General features: G+C 40.6%; 1 protein-coding gene across 3 annotated transcripts in view; it reads left to right on the forward strand.

The window, feature by feature from the left end:
• LOC137335197 (rho GTPase-activating protein 18-like) overlaps window positions 1–22,209 on the forward strand; it is a 120,288-nt gene extending 98,079 nt beyond the window's left edge. For 2 of the 3 annotated variants that reach the window (XM_068000411.1, XM_068000409.1), the window contains exons 2-15: window positions 304–497; window positions 5,098–5,318; window positions 6,463–6,574; window positions 8,622–8,785; window positions 10,492–10,657; window positions 11,206–11,297; window positions 11,677–11,754; window positions 11,881–12,040; window positions 12,233–12,315; window positions 17,202–17,408; window positions 18,158–18,283; window positions 19,107–19,270; window positions 20,352–20,410; window positions 21,067–22,209. In XM_068000411.1, the coding sequence (XP_067856512.1) occupies window positions 326–497; window positions 5,098–5,318; window positions 6,463–6,574; window positions 8,622–8,785; window positions 10,492–10,657; window positions 11,206–11,297; window positions 11,677–11,754; window positions 11,881–12,040; window positions 12,233–12,315; window positions 17,202–17,408; window positions 18,158–18,283; window positions 19,107–19,270; window positions 20,352–20,410; window positions 21,067–21,173 (1,911 nt within the window). In that variant the 5' untranslated portion in view covers window positions 304–325 and the 3' untranslated portion in view covers window positions 21,174–22,209. The remainder of the gene's footprint in view (window positions 1–303; window positions 498–5,097; window positions 5,319–6,462; window positions 6,575–8,621; window positions 8,786–10,491; window positions 10,658–11,205; window positions 11,298–11,676; window positions 11,755–11,880; window positions 12,041–12,232; window positions 12,316–17,201; window positions 17,409–18,157; window positions 18,284–19,106; window positions 19,271–20,351; window positions 20,411–21,066) is intronic. The other variant, XM_068000410.1, reaches the window with a different exon arrangement.
• The last annotated feature ends 396 nt before the right edge of the window (window positions 22,210–22,605 follow it).

Genomic DNA, 22,605 nt, shown 5'->3' on the forward strand with positions numbered 1-22,605 from the left:
CCGTGGTGAGCATGTAAATTAGTTAAAATTCACTTGACTTGAACATCTTGGTCAGTGCATGTTAACATTCTGTTTCATTAGATGCATTTATTTCCAAAACATTCTATCGCTTTTGGATGTGGCCTTCAACTCTTTAAAGGGGCAATAATGGAAATTAGAATTCTATTTCATGCAAATAGAATCAGAAGCATGGATAAATGATTTACTGCTTGTGCCTCACTATTAAAAGAAGGGTCCACATTATGTTGATATAAGTATTTTACATCTGTGTAAGGCATGTTTTTATTTTTATATGCACACCAGGAGTGAGTCAAGTCCTTCAATCATGAGCCAGATGCAATCACAGCCTTTTCAGGAGCAGCTTTCTTCTGACTGCTCCAGTTCTCAGGATTCATTGGACAACCTGTCAATGGATGACTTCTGGACTGAAGTAGAGAACATCAAGGAGAGCCGCTGGACCGAGCCAGATGAAAATATGGATGTGAAAACACCAGATGGTTAGTCACAAGAAAGTTAGGCTTCAAAAATACATAACCGTAGAATGAAACAAATGGAGTATCTAGCTTAAGTGCAAACCTTTGCAGTGCAAATCTGTGTGTAAAGGGAATGTTGCTTGCACAAATTGGGATTGACTTGTCCAGTAGTTCAAATTCTAGGTGCCAAAATCCATCTAATAACACCCCTTTTACACTTAATGTCTATGATATACTTCCAGAAAGTGTGATTCATTGAAAAGACAATAGTAAAACAAGAATGTGACTTTTACCATAATGAGAATCCTTTGCATTTCATTATGAAGAATTATGAATTTTAGAACTAGACTAACCAAGGAATTGCTTCTTGTAGGCCTGGATTTTCTTCAGATTTTTGCAGAATCCCTGCGAATCTTCAGCAGAGCGTGAGTGCCACCCACCACAAGATCGCACCCCTGACCCCAGGCAATTTTCTATGGTGAAGCTTTTTTGCGTATTTTAGATGGGTTCCCTGATGTCGGTGTGGAATCTTTCATGAGGGGAGGGAGGGATCAGACAATGGCTGTCGAAGATTTTGGAGGCCTGTATCATAATTCCAAATGTTTACTCAGCAGATACAGATTCTGAAATTAATCCAGTGAAGGAGTTTTAATTATATATGTCCTTTATGCCTATCCTTTGAACAATTTTTTTCTTACAGATCATAAAATGAATAGCTTGGAAATTACTGTGAGCAATGGTATATGAATGATTAATGCACCCATTTCAAATTTCCTTCTCTGCTATTTTAACAGGTTAAAAATAAATGGGTTAATGCCTGAGTTTAAAAAAGTGGGAGGAATTCACCATGAAAGGGTAAGCGTTTGTCCGATAAGGTGGCCCACAATAATTTCCAGACTAACGTGCTGTCATCACTGAAAATATATCTCCAATAGCAAACCAGTCATGTCTTAGTGGTGCAATCTATTTACATAACTGCATCTGCCTTGATAATATCGGCCTGGGTTTCTGAAATGGGTTGTGCTGCTCAAACTAACTCAAAGCAACTGTGATGATGTCCTAAAACATGACATTCACACTGTTATTGTGGCATTAGTGTGACGTGGTTTCACTTTGCACCGATGCTACAGTTATGATGTAAATACAAGTTAACATCAGAGTCAGGGCCCAACCTGACTGCGAAGTGAAGCAGAGTGGGAAGGGAGTCTTGCTTTGTTTTGCTTTGGTCAGGTCTTAACTTCAGATTTACACCACACAAGCTTAGGATTGGTTTGTACCAAAGCTAAACATGTGGTTTAAATGATCCCTTTGGATCTGTGACATAACCTATCTAAGTCAAGTCTTATTATAAAGTATCCATCTTGTTTTTTTTATTATTCGTTCATGGGATGTGGGCGTCGCTGGCAAGGCTGGCATTTATTGCCCATCCCTAATTGCCCTTGAGAAGGTGGTTGTGAGCCGCCTTCTTCAACTGCTGCAGTCCATGTGGTGAAGATTCTCCCACAGTGCTGTTAGGAAGCGAGTTCCAGGATTTTGACCCAGCAACGATGAAGGAACGGTGATATATTTCCAAGTCGGGATGGTGTGTGACTTGGAGGGGAACGTGCAGGTGGTGTTGTTCCCATGTGCCTGTTGCTCTTGTCCTTCTAGGTGGTAGAGGTCACGGGTTTGGGAGGTGCTGTCGAAGAAGCCTTGGCGAGTTGCTGCAGTGCATCCTGTGGATGGTACATACTGCAGCCACTGTGCGCCGGTGGTGAAGGGAGTGAATGTTTAGGATGGTGGATGGGGTGCCAATCAAGCGGGCTGCTTTGTCCTGGATGGTGTTGAGCTTCTTGAGTGTGGTTGGAGCTGCACTCATCCAGGCAAGTGGAGAGTATTCCATCACACTCCTGACTTGTGCCTTGTAGATGGTGGAAAGGCTTTGGGGAGTCAGGAGGTGAGTCATTCGCTGCAGAATACCCAGCCTCCGACCAGCTCTTGTAGCCACATTATTTATATGGCTGGTCCAGTTAAGTTTCTGGTCAATGGTGACCCCCAGGATGTTGATGGTGGGGGATTCGGCGATGGTAATGCCGTTGAATGTCAAGGGGAGGTGGTTAGACTCTCTCTTGTTGGAGATGGTCATTGCCTGGCACTTGTCTGGCGCGAATGTTACTTGCCACTTATGAGCCCAAGCCTGGATGTTGTCCAGGTCTTGCTACATGCGGGCTCGGACTGCTTCATTATCTGAGGGGTTGAGAATGGAACTGAACACTGTGCAATCATCAGCGAACATCCCCATTTCTGACCTTATGATGGAGCGAAAGTCATTGATGAAGCAGCTGAAGATGGTTGGGCCTAGGACACTGTCTTGAGGAACTCCTGCAGCAATGTCCTGGGGCTGAGATGATTGGCCTCCAACAACCACTACCATCTTCCTTTGTGCCAGGTATGACTCCAGCCACTGGCGAGTTTTCCCCCTGATTCCCATTGACTTCAATTTTACTCGGGCTCCTTGGTGCCACACGTGGTCAAATGCTGCCTTGATGTCAAGGGCAGTCACTCTCACCTCACCTCTGGAATTCAGCTCTTTCGTCCATGTTTGGACCAAGGCTGTAATGAGGTCTGGAGCCGAGTGGTCCTGGCGGAACCCAAACTGAGCATCGGTGAGCAGGTTATTTGTGAGTAAGTGCCGCTTGATAGCACTATCGACGACACCTTCCATCACTTTGCTGATGATTAAGAGTAGACTGACGGGGCGATAATTGGCCAGATTGGATTTGTCCTGCTTTTGTGGACAGGACATACCTGGGCAATTTTCCACATTGTCGGATAGATGCCAGTGTTGTAGCTGTACTGGAACAGCTTGGCTCGAGGCGCAGCTAGTTCTGGAGCACAAGTCTTCAGCACTACAGCCGGGATGTTGTTGGGGCCCATAGCCTTTGCTGTATCCAGTGCACTCAGCCGTTTCTTGATATCATGTGGAGTGAATCGAATTGGCTGAAGACTGGCTTCTGTGATGGTGGGGATATCGGGAGGAGGCCGAGATGGACCATCTACTCGGCACTTCTGGCTGAAGATGGTTGCAAACGCTTCAGCCTTGTCTTTTGCACTCACGTGCTAGACTCCGCCATCATTGAGGATGGGGATGTTTACAGAGCCTCCTCCTCCCGTTAGTTGTTTAATTGTCCACCACCATTCACGACTGGATGTGGCAGGACTGCAGAGCTTTGATCTGATCCGTTGGTTGTGGAATCGCTTAGCTCTGTCTATAACATGTTGCTTCCGCTGTTTAGCATGCATGTAGTCCTTAGTTGTAGCTTCACCAGGTTGGCACCTCATTTTTAGGTACGCCTGGTGCTGCTCCTGGCATGCTCTTCCACACTCCTCATTGAACCAGGGTTGATCCCCTGGCTTGTTGGTAACGGTAGAGTGAGGAATATGCCAGGCCTTGAGGTTACAGATTGTGCTGGAATACAATTCTGCTGCTGATGGCCCACAGCGCCTCATGGATGCCCAATTTTCAGCTGCTATATCTGTTCTGAAGCTATCCCATTTCGCACGGTGATAGTGCCACACAACATGTTGGATGTTGTCCTCCGTGCCGAGACGGGACTTCGTCTCCATGAGTACTGTGCGGTGGTCACTCCAACCAACACTGTCATGGACAGATGCATTTGCGACAGGTAGATTGGTGAGGACGAGGTCAAGTAAGTTTTTCCCTTGTGTTGGTTCGCTCACCACCTGCCGCAGGCCCAGTCTAGCAGCTATGTCCTTTGTATATAAAAATGTTGTAATCAAAATTGCTTATGATGCACCTGAGTTTCGTGACATGTTGCAATGGTATTGATTGATGGGAATAGCAAATGGTAAATCCTTTATGTTGAAAGCCTTGCATGTGACAATTTGATACTGGTTTTTGAAAATGATACTCTGCTTTACCAAGTTTAACATTGGTCTGTACACGTTAGATTGTGAATCATATTTTCCAACCTGCTGTTGCTGTGATCAACATGTTTGTTGCTATAGAGGTGATCTAATCGAGGTGTTTAAAATGATAAAAGGATTCAACAGGATAGATAGAAAAACTGTTTCCTCTGATGGGGAATCCAGGACAAGTGAGCACAATCTTAAACTTCGAGCTAGGGCATGTAGAAGTGAAATCAGGAAAAACTTTTTAACACAAAGGGCAGTGGAAATCTGGAACTAGGTCCCCAAATGCTGTGGATGCTGGGTCAATTGAAATTTTCAAGACTGAGATCGATAGATTTTTGTTAGGTGAGAGTATCAAGGGATATGGAACAATGGCGGGTAAATGGAATTGAGGTACAGTTCAGCCATCATCTAATTTAATGGCGGTACAGGCTGGAGGACCTACTCCTGTACCTATGTTCCAATTTTAAGAATTCAGAAGTTACATTTTGAATAATGTTCCGGTTATCAGCTCTTGTGATCAGTTTCAAAGTGATTATTCTTGGGTTTCGTTGAAGGTCAATCAAGTGGTTGACTTTGATGATGATCAACACATTGGCCATAAAATTGTATTGAAAAAGATTCCCATAAATTGATATTGGGAGTAACCAATGTAGTCCAGAAAAGTGTAATCAAATATTAAAGCTAAATGTTACTTTTTCTTTGTTTGTAGATGGAGAGGTTGAGGTTGATTGGCTTCAGGATGTTGGGCTCTCCACTCTTATCAATGAAGACAGTAGAGATGATGATGAAAGGGTCCTGTTCTCTACTCTAACCCGCACTCAATCTGCAGCTGTACAGCGCAGAATAGACAATTATACCCTGTCCATGCGGATAAAGACTAAGCAACCTGTGCGAGATGTCAGGGATGTCTTTGCAGGATCGAAGTTTTCAGTAAGTGTAACCAGTCTATTGTTACCAAATAATATTAATCTTAATTGGTGTTTTAAAAGCTCTCATGACCCGATTTTAACCCCCTGTGCCCGACAAGGGCAGAGCGCGTGGAGGTTAAAGTATCAACAATGTGGTACGCGCCTTGCTCACGCCACACACGCCCACGCCATTTTAACAGGCTCGCTTTGGGCAGCATTGGAGGCCCTCCCCCCTTACATAAGAACATAAGAACATAAGAAATTGGAGCAGGAGTAGGCCAATCGGCCCCTCGAGCCTGCTCCGCCATTCAATAAGATCATGGCTGATCTGATCCCAACCACAAATCTAAAGAACACAAGAAGTCGGAGCAGGACCCGGCCACATAGCCCCTGGGCCCTCTCCGCCACCCACAGGGCATTGACCGATCCGAACTCAGCTTCATGTCCAATTTCCTGCCCGCTCCCCATAACCCCTAATTCCCTTGTTCTCACCTGACATCCACACACACAATCTGTGGTCCCTGGATGACGGTCAGGCGCAGAAACCCCAGTCACTTACCCCTTTCTAACCAAAGGCCGGTGCAGCCAATTTCAGCACTCCAACAGAAGTTTGGCTGAGATCCGCTAACTTAGCACAGACTGGGGATCAAACCTGGGGAGCGTACTACTCTGATTGCCTTAACCAGCTGAACCTTTGGCTTTAAGATAAGTTTAAAGGGGCAATTTGCTGCCACAGCTGACCGTATTTATCGTGATTGGTGACCCATAAACCTCAGTCCTGGCAGCAGAACCATCTGTGGTTATTCTGAATGAGAAGTTGGATCTGATACCTGTTTTCTTATTGTGTCATCTGGTATGCACTTGTGATTGATAGTTACTGTCGGCTCATACTGCAGAATTAGATTGTGTAAGAAAGATGGCAAGATGCTGAAAGGTAAGAAAACTTTTGAACAGAATAAAGTACAAAAAGATCAGTCGATGAAGCTCCTGCCTTATAAACGTTAAATGACAGGTAGACATATATGTACCTTTACAGCTGTTTACATATTTTGAGTGTGATCTAATAGTGGTACAGTACATGTATAAAACACAATATTCATTGCATTAGCAGTTCTGTTCATTTTTGTTAAAATCTCCAATATCTTTCTGGAACTTGGTATTTTCAGAGCAGGCATTCAAAACAGCAAGAATTGTCAGATACTCAAAGTTCAGTTATTGACGTACTGCAACCAGAACAGCATCTTGAGCGTCTGCTACCAGGAGAAGATAAAAGAGAAGGTACATCTCAACTTCATTTGATCAGAGGTTTGGCTTGAAGGGAGGAATGCTGTAAGCAAGAAGAATTTTATTAACTTTTAAATTACATAGAATTTTTCTTCCACATTGGCCAATTAAAAAAAGACCACCCAAGTTATCTTTGGACCTTTTTTGTTGTGAAGGAAAGTACTCTTTTACGAGGGCTGCATCTTAATTTTTCCCCCATTTTCTACTGGCAAACACCTTCAGGCCTTGCTGCAGTTGAATGGATTTTGTAATTTCTGTGATCCCAGGCTGTTGCCAATGCCACTATTGCTTGACCAAAAGAAGGTGGCTAACAGCAACCTGCTAGAGATCCCTCATCTGTTTCTCTGCTTTTATTCCCCCTCTCTCCCTTCAAGAAGTGAAGGGAAAAAATACTAATGCTTTTGCTCTGTGCCTTTCTGCAAAGGGTATTGCAATCAGAAATTCAGCAGAGTGGGGAATTAAAATTAGATTCTTCTAATCCACATTGCTGCAGGCTAATGATCTATACTTGCCAATCACTAAAACATTTGCTAGCAGTCTCTGTTTGACTTTTACTATCAGCACCTCCTTTTTCTTTAAAAGGCGGGGGTTATTCTTTCTTAAATGACGATTGCTAATGCTTTCTGGGACTATGGATTCGATCTTCTCTCATCTCAAATGCTTCAGTGGTCATACAATTCAGCAGGTACTGTATGCTGTAAAAAACATATGGCATATTTGTGTAGCGTGCTGTTGTTTATGTGTTGGCTACCATGTCCACTTTAAGGAGCTGAGATTCAAGGTTTCTTTGAGTGGTTTGGGGCTGAAGTTTGAAACTTGATGAATTATCGTTCCTTTGGATTTTTGTTTTTCCACTTTTTTTCTTTTTGAAGTCACTTTTCTTGACATTTAGGGAGAAACTTTTTGTGCATCTTTGGCATTTTATAATTCAATCTTTCTCAAAAGACGAACTGCTTGTTTTCTGTACCAGTCATCATATTGTTCAAAGTATTGTTGTGTGGCCTTCGAGTAGTTGAAAGGCTGGCTGCGCTAATCTGTCTTCCCATTGTCCAGTCTGCTGTAAACTGATTATTTCCGCATCTAGATGTTGCTGTTCGGTTTGATTCAGTCCATTATTACGTATGTATTTCTTTTTCATTAATGATGAGTGTTCTGCTGTGGGCTTACTTTGTCTTGTGTGTTTTTATTTTTGTTGGTAATTTTATAATTTTTCTTCTTTCCTTTTAAATGTAATGGTAGATGTTACGACTTTTCACTTTTACGCATATTGGGAATTCAAACATGGAAGTCAAAGTACTCTACATATTTTTTTGCTGTTAACATTAATTCCTGATAGGCATTCCTGTCATTTGTCGCTCTGCTAGCTGTTGGTGTGCCAAAATTATTCGAGATATTATTACAGGTATACAGAATTAAATCTATTCCGATTCATTCTCCAGGCTGAGACATAACCCACTGCTTTTTAGGTGTAAATTCACCTAGTTAACCTTTTGAGCCCTGAAAGCTCTCAGGTTTGAAAATGTATGCACCATAAGTCTCATGCTGCAATATATTAAAAGGGTGGAATTTTAGATTGCCGTTTGAAGTGGGAGAGGACTTTTCTGAGGAACTAGAAAATTGGCTGATTTTGCTAAATTGTGAGTCTTGTGCACAGCTGTGGCACTGTATAATGTTGGAATCCCTGATTAAAATGAGAGCTGTGATGAACGTCCTTTTTTTCCATGTAACTACAAAGCCAACTTTTCTAAAAATTCCTAATGGTGAATTCCTAGTGATTGCCAACCTTAAATTAAAAATAAACCAAAAGATTTACTAAAATGTGAATGCTTTAAAGAAAATTGAAATTGAGATTCAGGAGTTAAGAGATTAGGGTATATCATCATTTTAATGCTGGTGTTAACCCCCTTTACTTTAAACAAGTAAATGCCGGTTGGAAAATATACCCGATTGTGTCCAGAATTTTGCTTACAGAATTACATTGCAGTAAATAACCGACTGCTGTCAACACAGATTTCTGAGTGAAAGTTTGCTTTTTCTGTAGCCTGTTCTGACGAACAAGAGACTTCATCACCAACACAATGTGATCTTTCGAAGAAAGAAATTATATTTTTTGATATTTCTTATTCTGAACAAGCATCAATTTTGCGAAACAGAATACAATATAGAAAGGAGACTGGAGAAAGAAAGGATGATGGGGCTTTGCCTGTAAGTAATCTTTGCTACTTTTCTTTAACTCCTTGTGAAATAAGCCTGAACATCGACTGTACCACTGCCATGCCGATCTCATACTGAACACTGTTTCTCACATCTAAAGCTTAGAGAAGATCAGACAAAATAAAGGCTTCCACATTGCACCACAGTCACACTGTAGTCACTGTACTGTGGACACATTTGACTGGTGAGGTATAATTCATTATTGTTAGTATATGCATCATAACTTTTTAAAAGTTTAAATATACATGATTAAAATTTAAAAATTGCAATGCTCTATGGACAATCATTTTCTTTCCTCATTTATAGGTAGGAACTAAGAAAGAATATCTATTAAAACATTTTCTTCCCAGAGTAAACAGTGGGAGTCAACTTCAGGAATACTCAGTTTGCGTACTTTTCCCTTCTGAGCACTGCCCTCCACCCCAGGACCCCTGTGAGCCAGAAACCAAAGCCTGGGAGGTTTGAGAGCTTAAGACTTTTGAGGTGAAAAGATTTTTTTTATCATGCAGTTTGTGAACATGCAAATTGCATAATAAGTAAATGACCTCCATTGTCCAAACATAAATATCTTAATAATTGATAATAATGAGGACTTTCCTTTTTAAACATGTAGGCTTCCTGAGCTCCTGCCTATGCTTTGTGCTTTAAGAAAAAAATCAGCAATAATTGTGGGACACTGCAACTTTATGTGTTTAATTCAAAATGCACTTATTCATTTGCTCGATTTTACAATGGTGGCAGGTTGGCGGGGGGGGGGGGGCGGGGAGGTGGCGGTGGTGAAGGTGCGCGTGGCAAAACCATATGAACAAAACATACTGTTTCCAACATGATCGTATGTTGATTGATGATGATTAATGTCCTCTCTGGGTTTTGCGCCTGGCAACTAGCCTGACTGACAGGCTGGCTGCCGTCAGGAGCTGCAATGCTGGGGGGGGGGGGGGACATCGGGGGAAGATCGGAGGGGTGAAGAGGGGGACATCGGGGGAAGATTGCGGGGGTGAAGAGGGGGACATCGGGGGAAGATCGGGGGGTGAAGAGGGGGACATTGGAGCAGGTTGCAAAGGTAGATTCATTTAGTGTTTTCACTTCCTTCCATGGTTTTTTATTTAATTTCTTGTTCCCTGATCTGGCCCTTCACCAGGCATGATTCAGAGGCAGTGGGCAAGCCGCCCAGGTAAGTTAAAAATCGTTCTAATGACTTACTCTGTCACAGGTAAAGTGCCTTAAGTAGCTCAATGAGGTACATTTGGCTGTTTAATTGTCATCCTGCCGGCTTTAATTGCCGGCGGGACTTCCGTTTTCGGGTCGCCCGCATGCACACAGGCGGGTTGGAGCCGGCTTCTGAACCTGAACGGGATTTCCGTGATTTTCGGAGCCCCCCCTTGCCCCCGCAATTGTCTCCTAAAATTACCCCCATTGACTCTACCAGTCACCTTTATTTCAGTTTAAGCAAACTACACTTCAGATGTTATTTTTCTTTGTGCTATCTTCATTTTTTTCCTTTGGTTAATTATGTTTTACAATGTCCAGCATCTTGTGAATTAATAAGATGTAATTCTGCAAAATAAAGAAGATATTCTTGAACATTATCAAATTCGAACAATATTTGGATAACTTCACAGAACTTGTTGTGAATACTACTACAGTACCTTGCCTCCCAGGTTAAACAAAATACTCTATTTTGCTTATTTTAATAGCAATACAGAATGTGCAAGAATAAACTAGGAACAACCAGAGTGGGTGATTTCTCAGCACAGGACATGAAAAAAGTTCACACTTTGGCACTAATTGAGCTTACAGCTCTCTTTGATGTCTTGGATTTGGAGGTGAAGAGACTCAAAGCAATAAAAGTGAAAGTACATGGTAGGTGTTGAATGCACGCTCCTTCAACTTTACTAAAAACATACTTGAAGTAAAATAAAGTTGATATGATGTACGTTTAGAATAAAACGGTTTACCATGTGAACAGTTAACTGTGTTGTGGAGTTCATCAGGCAGAAATTGGGATGGTTAGAGAAAAGTTTGACAATTTATTTTCATCTTTCTTGAACAAAAGCTCTATTTAATATTTGGGGGATAAGACTTTCCAACACTTTCTACGGTAGTTTCTCCTCTTTGCAATCTGCGGTTGAGTGGGCAGGCAACCTTTCCCAGTACTGATGTGAAGCCAGTCACTAAGGACAGTCCAGAGTGACACTTCTTGAGGTTTTTCTTTCCTCCTGACCTTTTGCTCAGTAGAGATCAGAGCTCACTGTATGAAGGATTGTAGGTCCAACTCGTGTCTTACATTCAAAAATCTTTATATTCCAATATACCAGTGTAGATGAAAAATTACAACTTGGGGAAGGGAAGAATCATCAGAAATTCTAATTGTCACTGCAGTACTAATGCAACCTTTTTTTTCTGTGCAGATAATAAACTTTTTGGTGTCCCACTCACATACCTGATTGAAAATGATCAGAAGATTGTCCCCAACACTAAAGTTCCACTGTTTCTTCAAGAAGTGAGTCCTTTTATTTTATTGCAATATGCCTATCAGGGAAAAATAGAGAAGTGTTAAGTTATAAATGCAGAATATAAAAGTTCAAAAAGTCTAGAAATGCCTCAGACAATGTTAAGTGCGGTACTTGATATATTAAAGATTGAATCCAGAGGTACAAGAAACTGCAAGGCCTTAAGATTATGCTGTGCAGTACTAGCATACAAAAGCTTAACACATTTGTCTGAATTTTCTCTTTATGCAAAATTAGCAGAGAATTATTCTGTTTAAAATAGATGGGTTAATTCCTTGGCCAAAATAGCGCAAGAAGAATTTTAGATGAGCACACTATGCATACATGTAGCTTGTTTCAATATAAAGCTAATTCAATTTTTCCCTACAGTTGCTCTGCTGTCTAGAACACAAAGGTTTGGAAACAGAAGGGATTCTCCGCATTTCAGGTTCTGTTGCTAGAATAAAGGTACTGCTAACTAAACAAACAAAAAATGAAGTAAAACAAACTTAAATTTACTAACCGATATTTTTACAATTATAACATTCAGCACTTTTTTTCATTAAGTAAATGTATTTTTTGTCTTGTCTACAGAATTTGCAACAGGAGCTTGATGCAAATTTTTACCAAAAAACTTTTGACTGGAAGAAAGTGCACCAAAATGATGCAGCAGGCTTATTAAAGATGTTTATCCGTGAATTGCCATATCCCTTGTTAACAACAGAATATGTGACTGCTTTTGCAGGAGTCAAACGTATGTCCTTTATCATTGGTCTCAATTTACTTAAATAGTTCATTCATATACATATAAGTTCTTCTTAAATAAAAGAGCACCACAATGGATTGTTTTATCTGTTTTAAGTAACATCTCATTCATTATTCCAAATCTTTAATTAATAAAAATGACTTCTTATTTACACTGCATCAACATTTCCATTTATTTCAGATATCTCTGATCAAACACAGATGCTACATGCCCTGAACCTTCTTGTGGTGATTCTTCCAGAGCCAAATAGAGCTACATTAAAGGTAAGATTTATTATAGACCTGAAGGATTCCCATATTAGAAAGTCACCTATTTGGCCTCTACAATTTAGTATTCAGTTTAAATCCAAAACTTATGAAGAAAGGCTATGGAAATCTACACTTTTCAACCTTGAAAGGAAGTGACTGAGAGGTGACTTTATAGACATATAATAAATAGTAAATGTTGCAGGAAAGATATATTCAGAACACGACCATAACAATCGGATGAAGCAAACATAGGACTACGGTCAGGAAGTTCTTCACACAAATGTTGATCAATGCATGAGATGGATTTCCTGATTGGATAGTGGAGGCAAAGACCCTAGAATCATCAAGGAAACAGTTGGATGCTGTGATGTAGAGACTGCAGTATCATTCTACATGGATAGTGAAGATGTGCCAAATGGTTTTCCTCATGCATATCATCTAGATTTATTTTTTGAAAACTATTAATTCAAGTAATAATATCCATATTTACACATAATATTCCTGAACACACTGCATCATCAGCAAATTTAAAGCATAAGAGGGGAAGTGATGAGTAATATATCTTTATTTCAAATTTTCTTATTCCATTTGTTTCTTTTTTGCCTCATAAACTTTGAATTATATGGGGAGCCAGGAATGCAACACTGATAATGGCTGTTTGTATTTCTCCTAGCCTACTTTGTTACAGGGCAGGAATATTAATCTTTAATGAGGTTTCCTGGATAAAAGCCAGAATAGCATCAAGCCATTTTCATCGAAGTTCTGCTTAAAGTAAATGTTCTAAGAGTAGTCTTCTGTATCCTCAGACTCAGTTTTACAGATTGGGCACATTCTGTCCTTTCTTATCTACTGCCTTCAAGAACAGAAAGTTCCATGAACTCCATTAGGAATTTGGTAATGTCCAGTCAGAATTTAGATTCTGAGATTTTAATTCTGGTACATGTCCTGTGATATTGCTCATGGGTTTTCGGGCTCACTCATATCCAGGAGGCAGAGATCAAGCAGGAGGACAGGCTGGAAAACTATATCTGAGGCTGAGGTTGAGTGTGGGCACAGTGGTTTGATCATGAGCGGGCAACAGGGAACGGAGGGAAGGGGGAGACTGGCCCTAGAGTTGGGTGGGGAGAGGCTGACTGCAACGACTGGTGAGAGCACAGAAGCAGATGTGGGATAAACACATCCATAAAAACATTTTGTTTTTATGGATGTTGATCTGGTTGATCCCTGCTAATTATAGTGGTGATAATACATGTTCAGCACTGGTAATCAGCAAGATCTAAGAGCATACAATGTTGCAGCACAACATCAAACAGACATAATACACACCAGTAGGCATACGTACATACAGCCACTATGGGAAGAGTTTCTTTAATCGTTATGCATTAGCAAAATCATAAATAAAATGGGAAGATTTCTTTTTTTATTCCTTGCAAAATAATATGTGAACTTTACAAGAACAGGTTTATGAATTTGCTGGAAATGGTAACTCTTCCTTCAAGGTTTTTAATAATAGATTCTTTTCTTCCATGAATCAATTTTATTTGTTTGAACTTTGGGGCATATCTGCAGGTACAGCAAGTAATTAGAAAGACAAATGGTATATTGGCCTGTATTGCAAGGGTGTTGGAGTTCAAAAGTAAGGAGATCTTGCTGCAGTTGTTCAGGACTTTGGTGAGACCACACCTGGAATACTGTGTGCAGTTTTGGTCTCCTTACCTAAGGAAGGATATACTTGCCTTGGAGGGAGTGCAACAAAGGTTCATTAGATTGATTCCTGGCATGAGAGGGTTGTCCTATGAGGAAAGATTGAGTAAAATAGGCCTATACTTTCTGGAGTTTAGAAGAATGAGAGGTGATCTCATTGAAACATGTAAGATTCTGAGAGGGCTTGACAGGGTAGATGGTGAGAGGATGTTTCCCCTGGCTGGAGAGTCTAGAATTAGGGTATGATTTTGAGCCTGAGCCGGGAAGGGGGTGGGGGAGTCAAATTGCGGATGGGAAACTCGGAAGTACGAGTTTCCTGGACATCCTTACAATTTTGACATAAGGATGTCTTTTTTTGTCGGTTTGCCGTTTGACTGACTGGCCTAATTGACAGGCTGGTCTCAGTTGGATGGGAGAGCAGCCAGGGAGAGGACGTGTTCAGGTAAGTCTTCGATTGTATGGGTGAGCATGGGGCACTGATGGGCATGGGGCCACAGGTGGGCATGGGGGTTGGGAGGGGGAATCCGTCATGGGGGCTGTCAGGATTGGGGGCCATCACGGGAGTCCGTAATCATTGGGGGGGATCAAGGGTCATCGCGGGGGTCTGTGATCGATTTTGAGGGGGGGTTCCCCAATCATTGGGGGGAATGTCAGAGATCGGGGGAGGGGTCTGCAGTTGTTGGGGGGGTGGGGGGTCGTTGCAGGTAGGCTTGTTGGGCCTGGGGGAAGCACTCCTGCCCCTCTGGGCCCACAAGCTGTGCCAGAAAGGCACTTGCCTGCAGTTTCAGGCCTTCTCGCCTCCTTTCACGAGGCGTGAAGGAGAAGGCCCGGGAATCCTGGCCCCCAGGGGTTGAAATTACAAAATCTGCAAAAATGGAGGCCCGCAGCCTCCTTGAAAGTTTTTAGTGACCAACCCGCCTCCTGGGAGAGGGTTGGTTGCCTGCCCCTTGTCCCGTCCCGGTGAAAACCATAAAGGGGCGGGTTGGAGGCGGGTCTGAAATGATTGTGATTTTGAATGCCCCTCCCCGCCCCCAACCCACCCATTTTTCAATGTTAAAATCGTGCCTATAATCTCAGGGTAAGGGGTCTGAGATGAGGAGGAATTTCTTCACTCAGAGGGTTGTGACTATTTGGAATTCTTTACCCCAGAGGGCAGTGGATGCTCAGTCATTGAGTATATTCAAGACTGAGACCGATAGATTTTTGGACTCTAAGGAAATCAAGGGATAAGGGGATCGGGCGGGAGAGTGGAGTTGAGGTCGAAGATCAGCCGTGATCTTATTGAATGGTGGAGCAGGCTCGAGGGGCTGTATGACCTACTTCTGCTCCTGTTTCTTTTGTTATTCTGTTCATGTTCTTATCTGAGTTTTTAGATTGGCTCAGTGGTATCACACTCCCCTTTGCGCCAGAAGGTTGTGGATTCAAGCCCCACTCTAGTACTTCAGCACATAACCTAGGCTGATATTTCAGTGCAAATACTGAGAGAGTGCTGCATTTTTGGAGGCACTGTCTTTGAGATGAAGTGTTAAACTGAGGCCCTGTCTGCCTGTTCAGATGGACATAAAAGATCCCACCGCACTAGTCAAAGAAGAGCAGGGAACTCTCTTAGTCCATTTATCCTCCAGCCAACACCATCACAACAGATTATCTGATCTTTATCTCATTTGCCATATTTCTGGATTGCTTACACCAGGGAGTCGCACCAGTCTGGGTACAGAGAGTTGTTGTGGCAGGTCTTGGGCCCGTCACGATGGGAGGAAGCAGCAGCCGCTGAGCTGCCTGAAGAAGTTTTTGTTTTGTTCTGAATATCTTTAATTCTGGTGCTGGGGCCTGTGCATGGCTGGGCTTTAAGAACACTTCAACAGGCCCTTCTTCTTTTGCTGACCCAAAGTCTCTCTCTCGATCCTTGAGCACAGGGCCTAATAGGCAGATCCTGCAGCCAGCATTTATTACTAGGCAAATACTGGAACCATAGTGGAGGCCATGTTTCCCTTATGTACCTTAAATTTACATGGGTGGATGTACTCTGGCCTGATGGGACAGATCCACAGGAAATGGAGAGGATGGAACGGAGTGTGACCCGAGCAGCTTTCTGTCCTCACCTACTACAGATCTACTAAAAGAATTGTGGGGGCAGGGTGGAAAGCCTAGGCCACAGTGTGCATCAAGTACTCCCAAATCAAATACAGCATAGCTAAATGCAGAGTAAACCACCATCTACTCTGCCCCAATAAAATATCTCAGCCAGAACCTCAGAAGCATGGCCCTTACTGCACCAGTGTGGCATTTTTCCATTTTCCGTTTCCACGTAGCTTCTGATGGAAATTGCCAATGTTAGTACTAATTATGGTCAGATTTGTGCTTATCTATAAGATTCCAACTAGAAACTGGATTGAGATGCTCAAACTCATTTCACAATGAACTTTTACAGCCAGCAGAGGAGATTTTCATCCCGTCAATCAGGCTCGGGTTAAAACCCATTGCATCAGCCAGAACCTTGTATTCATAATTCAAAATTTTTTTCTTAAACATTGTATGATATGAAAAAGCTAATGTAGCAATGCTAAATTCATCAGGTATTGATTCACAGCTGCACTGAAATGATAGTTAATCTAAATTTGCTGTCTGTGAAATGCAATAAATCCTACTTTAAAGTTCAGTTCTAATAAGTCCAGTTTTTGGAGTAAGATCCAGCCCTAAAAATTGTCTTAATTTATGTTTTAACAAGTTACACAATTCAAGCTGTTCTTAATATTGAAGACAGTTTGGAGTGACAAATGCTGCTATCTTTTCATGTTTTGGCCCTTTAGCTGCACTTTGTGAGCCAGACATTATTTAAATTGATGAATTTGACCTTCAACTTTTCAAATTCTTCTGAAGAGTTGAGCACAATAGCTCAGATATTCAACATGGTCAAACTTAATTGTATTAAATATCAACATGATTAAATAGTGTCTGCTTTGAGTGTTTAAATTTTACTTTGCAAAGATTGCAGGGTAAAAATTATATGCTGCTGTTCTTGTATAAATGCTTAATGAGCTCACACTAAATTCCTCTCTGTGATTTAACACCGCTGTTAACCTGTACAAGAACAGTGCTTGTTGTAATTTCTACTCAGTCATGTCTATTTGTGGTGTTTATCTGTAGCAGTTAGATAACTGATGAGTTACTGTTTTATATTTTTCTACTTTCTGCAGTTCCTGTTGGAGTTTCTGCGCAAAGTGATTGATAAAGAGAAGAAAAACAAGATGAATCTCTGGAACGTTTCCACTATAATTGCTCCTAACCTCTTCATGCACAAAGGAAATTCATGCAAAATTCCTGATGGGAATGAGAAGCAGCATGCAGAAAAAGCTGCAAATGTTGTTCGGATGCTCATCCACTACCAAGACCTACTCTGGATTGTACGTTAACTTTCTGGACACTAAAATGAAAAAGAATTTAACTTCTAACTATATTAATTCCAAAAAGATTGCTATTTGTTTGCTTATTTTGGCAATTTTCTATTTTGCTTAAGAATGCTTTCTGTTTAAAGTTGTACAAAAGTAAAACTGAGATAAACATACAAGACTATGTTTATGCTACTAATTTTGTGTGGCTGCGAAGTGCTTACACAGTGCTGCAAGCCTCCCTGGAGGAAGCTATCCCGCACCATGTCACCATGACACTGCATGGGGAAGGATTTCAGCACTGTGTCAAACCTAGCTCATATAATTGTTGGGCATTCCGTAGAATCCCCTGGACACTTCATAAATTGAAGCAGAACTTGCACATACATTTGAAACTTACCACCCAACCGTAGACATCTGTGCAGGAGTGTAAGGACAAATGCACAGAGCTCTCTCCTGAGCTGGGCAGTACAAATAAACTATAGCTGGCTGCAAATCATTCTCACCTGAGTAGCTACAGTATAAGTGCATCTTAAAGACCACAGATAAACATTATTCCCTTGCAAAATGAAAATACTCCAAATTTCATTAGTTGTGACCTGATTATTTTCAGAATTAAATAAATTCAGATTAAAACTTGTGATTTAAGCAATAGAATGAATCTACTTAGTAAGGCATGTTCTCAATTTATTTTTGCCTATACCATAAGTGTTAAATGAAAGACTGAGAAGAGGTTTCTTTTCCCAATTTTTTTTGTTTTGTAGATTCCATGTTTCCTTGTGGCTCAGGTGAGAAAATTGAATGAAAACAGCAGTAAGAAATATGATAAGCGTCTAAAAAATCTGCTGAAGAAGATTCACACGGACAAGCATGACAAGCAACATGTAGAAGTAAGTATGTTCAGGTCAAATTTGCATTCCAGGTTACATTTTCTGCCCAATAATTACTTGAATGCAAAGAAGCCCTTACAATTAGATTTTTCAAGTGTATGAGGTTATTATGTGGTGAGACTCTGGAGTGTCTGGGTCTAATCCCATTTTGTAACCCCTGCCTCTCCCAAAATTACTCCTCCTTTGCATGAAAAATGTTGGCTGGTACATCTGCCTTCATTTGACATACTGATCACCAGGGCACTGCCCAATGCATCCCTGGCTAGGACCAAGGAAACTCTCAGTCTGGGAGTGCCTATGCCCATGGCCACTCCCCCTCTTACACTGCTGGCTTTGTTTGGGGTCAGTGGAGGCTCTGGCTCAAACAAGGTCCCATGGAAATTGCTGGGGAAGGCTTGAACCTGGCGAAATCTGGTCCTAGCTTAATTTGTAGCCCTTCTTCCAGAGTTATTGCGGGAGTGAGGTAGAAAGACCAAAGATTTTTGGCCATGTTGTCTTGGGTTTCCCAGTTGGAAGAGGTCAACTCTCGTGATTTAATCGATAAATCAATTCTTGGGCAGCTGTCATTGTGATAATATGGATTGATGTACTTCCCAATCCTGGATCGCAATCCCAAAGAATTGTAATGTTTTGATGGCTCAATGAAGTCCGTGGTTATATTTGTAAACTGTGCTTGTACTGGCTATCATCTTATTTACATTTATCTATGTATATATTTTTTTACTTATATGTTTATGTAATAAAAGAAATCACCAGCAACAACAAAATAGTCACTACAGTTTTTTAGACAGTTAAATGAAATGAATCCTCATTTTTACTTTAGCAACAGCCGAACAAGGTGATAAAAATTCAAGCCCCTCAGTTATTGAAGGATACAATGGAGATTCAACTGAATTGTAAGATTACAATTCGGGATCTTGTGGCTCAGTTTCAGAAGCAATTGAACTGCAGTAGTTGGGATGCCACAAATGCTGATTTCACACAAAGGTAATTAGCTTTTTCTCATTGCACTAGTATTCATGCTTCTGCATTGTGTTGAGAATCAATAATTAGCTACAATTCGCACAAAATAATGTAGACACTGTCAAGTTTCATGACCTGAGAACCTAAAAAATCCAATTTGTTTATAATACTGTAGTGCAATAAGACAGTTACTATGGTAACAAAGGAGCAATTTGGATTGATACTTCCAGCTATATGAAGGGTCCAAACTTTTTGGCGGCTATTTTCAACTATTAGTCACCCGTTTCTCGCCTGAAAAATGGGCACCTGGATGTTGAAGATTGGAGGGTGGGGGTGGGGGGGGGGTACTGCGTCTGATAAATAGATGGGTCTGTTGCAAGTTAACTAATGTCTCAAAATAGCACATAATCTATATAGTAGTTATCACACCTCTTAGCAAATCTAGACAAAGGATAACAAATGCTGCGGCTATACCCACCTGGTCAGCACAAGTGAGGCACTCGAAATAACACTGGCTCATTCACATTGACCAGGTCACATTATTAGCTTCCTCTGAAAATTGGAGCACCACCATGTGTGTGCAGACATGTACTCTTTTGATCATGTTTCATGTGCTTGCCATCACATAAGCTGTGATGGATGCTGTGAATTTCATAGGAAACCAGAGCAGCAGATGTATGCAGGAGCATAACATGTCGACACAAATATCCAGTCTGAATCTACCAGCCCCAGAGTTGACTTGTGCAACTAAGTAGCTACACGGTAGTTTCAGTAAAAGTCATGACAGTGTGACATCATGACTGGCAACAAGTTTTAGATCACCGGTGTTATTTTTAACTGTTCTACAAAAGCCGGAACAACATTATTTCACTGCTGGACAATCACCTTTGATATGACTGTGGAGGTTGCACAGCAGAACAGATGTGTAATCCAGCAGCTCAGTGTTTGGACTTTCATTCCACATGCATACTTCTAGGAAAGTAACTTCAGCATTGAAATCATTGTATAAGCAGAACTCAAATAGATTTTACTTTAAATCATTTATCATGATTGTTGATACATGATAATCCAACATTACTGGACATATATCTTTTCTTCTTTTCAGTAGCAATGGTTCCACAGATTGTCCAGAGTTCTGCTTGTATGAAGTGGGTGGTAATATAGGTGGGTAATGTATTAAATGTTATTTTAAACATCAACATTTTTATGGCATTCTTAGGTCAAAATATACGAAGTCATTATAATCATTAAAGTGGTGATGGACGAATTTGGTTCTACTATAGTATTTAGAATTACCATTGTGTAGACAACCCAAGCAACAGGAACATTAAACAAATGTTTTTAATTAAAATTCTGCTCTTATTTTTATTAAAACCAAGTTGGGTATTGACTATATTTGCTGTACTGTTGCCAACAATGTAAATGATTTCTAATGGCAACAACAGTAGCAAAAGCGATAAACAATGTGGTTTATTTCATGACAAAAAAAGGATTACATGTGTGCGATCTGTGGGGACCCATCACACTTAAGCTGATGATGTCTTTATCTGGAATTCAGCATCACTGGTTCGTGATCAGGAGTGTGAATTGTTTTGCCGATCTCGAAAGACTGAAGCCAACTATTACACCCTCACCAGCAGCCTGGCTGAGATGAACTGACTGAGCACAGAGTATAGTTGAAATCTTCCATGCCTCTGGGGTTCAATACTGTAACAGTGCACTGAGCCATTTTGGGAAACTCAAAATTTCTATATTTAAAAAAAAACCTGTGTATCTTTAGTCATTTTGAAATCATTTAAATTTTGCTTTTTTTTAAATAGTTGAACGCTGTCTTGATCCAGACACACATATGTTGGAGCTGTACAAGATTAACCCTCAGGCTGAGTGGGTTATCAAACAACGTGAGAAATTGTCAAAAGAAAGCTAACTTTTCGTGAACATTCATGACTTAAATCCACAGAATTTGCTGCTTGAATAATATCTGTACTTTGGATTATTGTTCAAGTTAGTGCCCTCGTGATGGTGAAGAAAAAGAGTAATTAGCCAGAGTACTTTTTCAAGGTACATCCAAGAAGCAATTTGTCCAGCAAAGTACAGCACTTTCATTAAACAAGAAGGGACATTTACCACTAATTGAAGGTAAAATCAAATCAGATTTTAATTTGCCGGTCTATTGGCATGTGAATTTGAGAACTTGAATTTTATACAAAATTTATATTTAACCATGGCTGTTTTATTGGGATATGTTCAGTAAGCACTGCCAAATATAGAAAAGAAAAGGCAACATTATGGAAGAGAGACACAAGTCTCTTTTATCACTGTATATAATAGATTTTCTTGGAATATTTTAAAATTTCTTTTGCAAACCACCTTGGAACTACTTGGGAGAAAAGAAATATGTAAAGTGAAGAAAATGCAACAAGATGGAAAAGCTTGGCTTGTGCCAAAACGTACACACATTATTCACTGAAGGACCATGGTAGAAGAAAGAATGAGTATGAATTTGTGCCTCCAGTTTATTTGTCATGAAGCCATATTCGATTGCATATATCAAACTCTCCCAAGAGTAACTGAATCTTTGGCTCAGACAAAGAACTATGATTGTGTCTAGCACTTTAGGGCTTGGGTACAGAGATTGTGATATAACCCAAGGCAAAAATACAGTAGTGTAAAAATGCAGTAGCTCACAGGAATTATTGTGGACAATATTATTTGAAACCTGCGTGCTATGTATTCTGTTTTCTTTGAGGCACCAGCCTCCTTGTAGTTGCTGATTGGCTTTTACTTGTTGTATAATGTTGATAGATTTATATTTGGAATTTTTTTTCTACATATGGCTACAACTAGATTTTTTTTATATTCTAACAGTTTGTTTAAATAACCATCTCAATCTGTTGTTTGTGTCACTCTGTGAATTGGTGAAGTTATTTTTAAGAAGATTAAAGAATGTGATCTTTACATTATTCCTGATGTTTCTAATTACAACAATTTCTTTGCAAATATTGAGAAACTACTGCACTGTGCCAGTCTACTAATGTTAAGATTAGGGCACTTTCAATCTAAGAGACGGGAACAAAACAGAGTTCCAAAAATGCCTCTTGCTCAAATCTACCCAACGCTATGGTGTTGAAGAGCTACAAACAACGGAAGGCCATAGATTGCATCATCTAAAACAAGAGATTGGTTCGTTCTCAGGAAGGTTTTTTACATAAAACTATAGATGCAATTACAACCAATTCTTAAAGTTGCACTGAATGTCGTTGTGTATTTTCACTGCTCTTTGTACAACAGGTAATTAGTTGTGTAGAACACGTGGTTGTTTCTGTACCCCTGTAATTAAACATGAAATGTGCACTGAA

The sequence above is a fragment of the Heptranchias perlo genome, chromosome 19 (assembly GCF_035084215.1).
Source record: "Heptranchias perlo isolate sHepPer1 chromosome 19, sHepPer1.hap1, whole genome shotgun sequence".
Lineage (NCBI taxonomy): Eukaryota > Metazoa > Chordata > Chondrichthyes > Hexanchiformes > Hexanchidae > Heptranchias > Heptranchias perlo.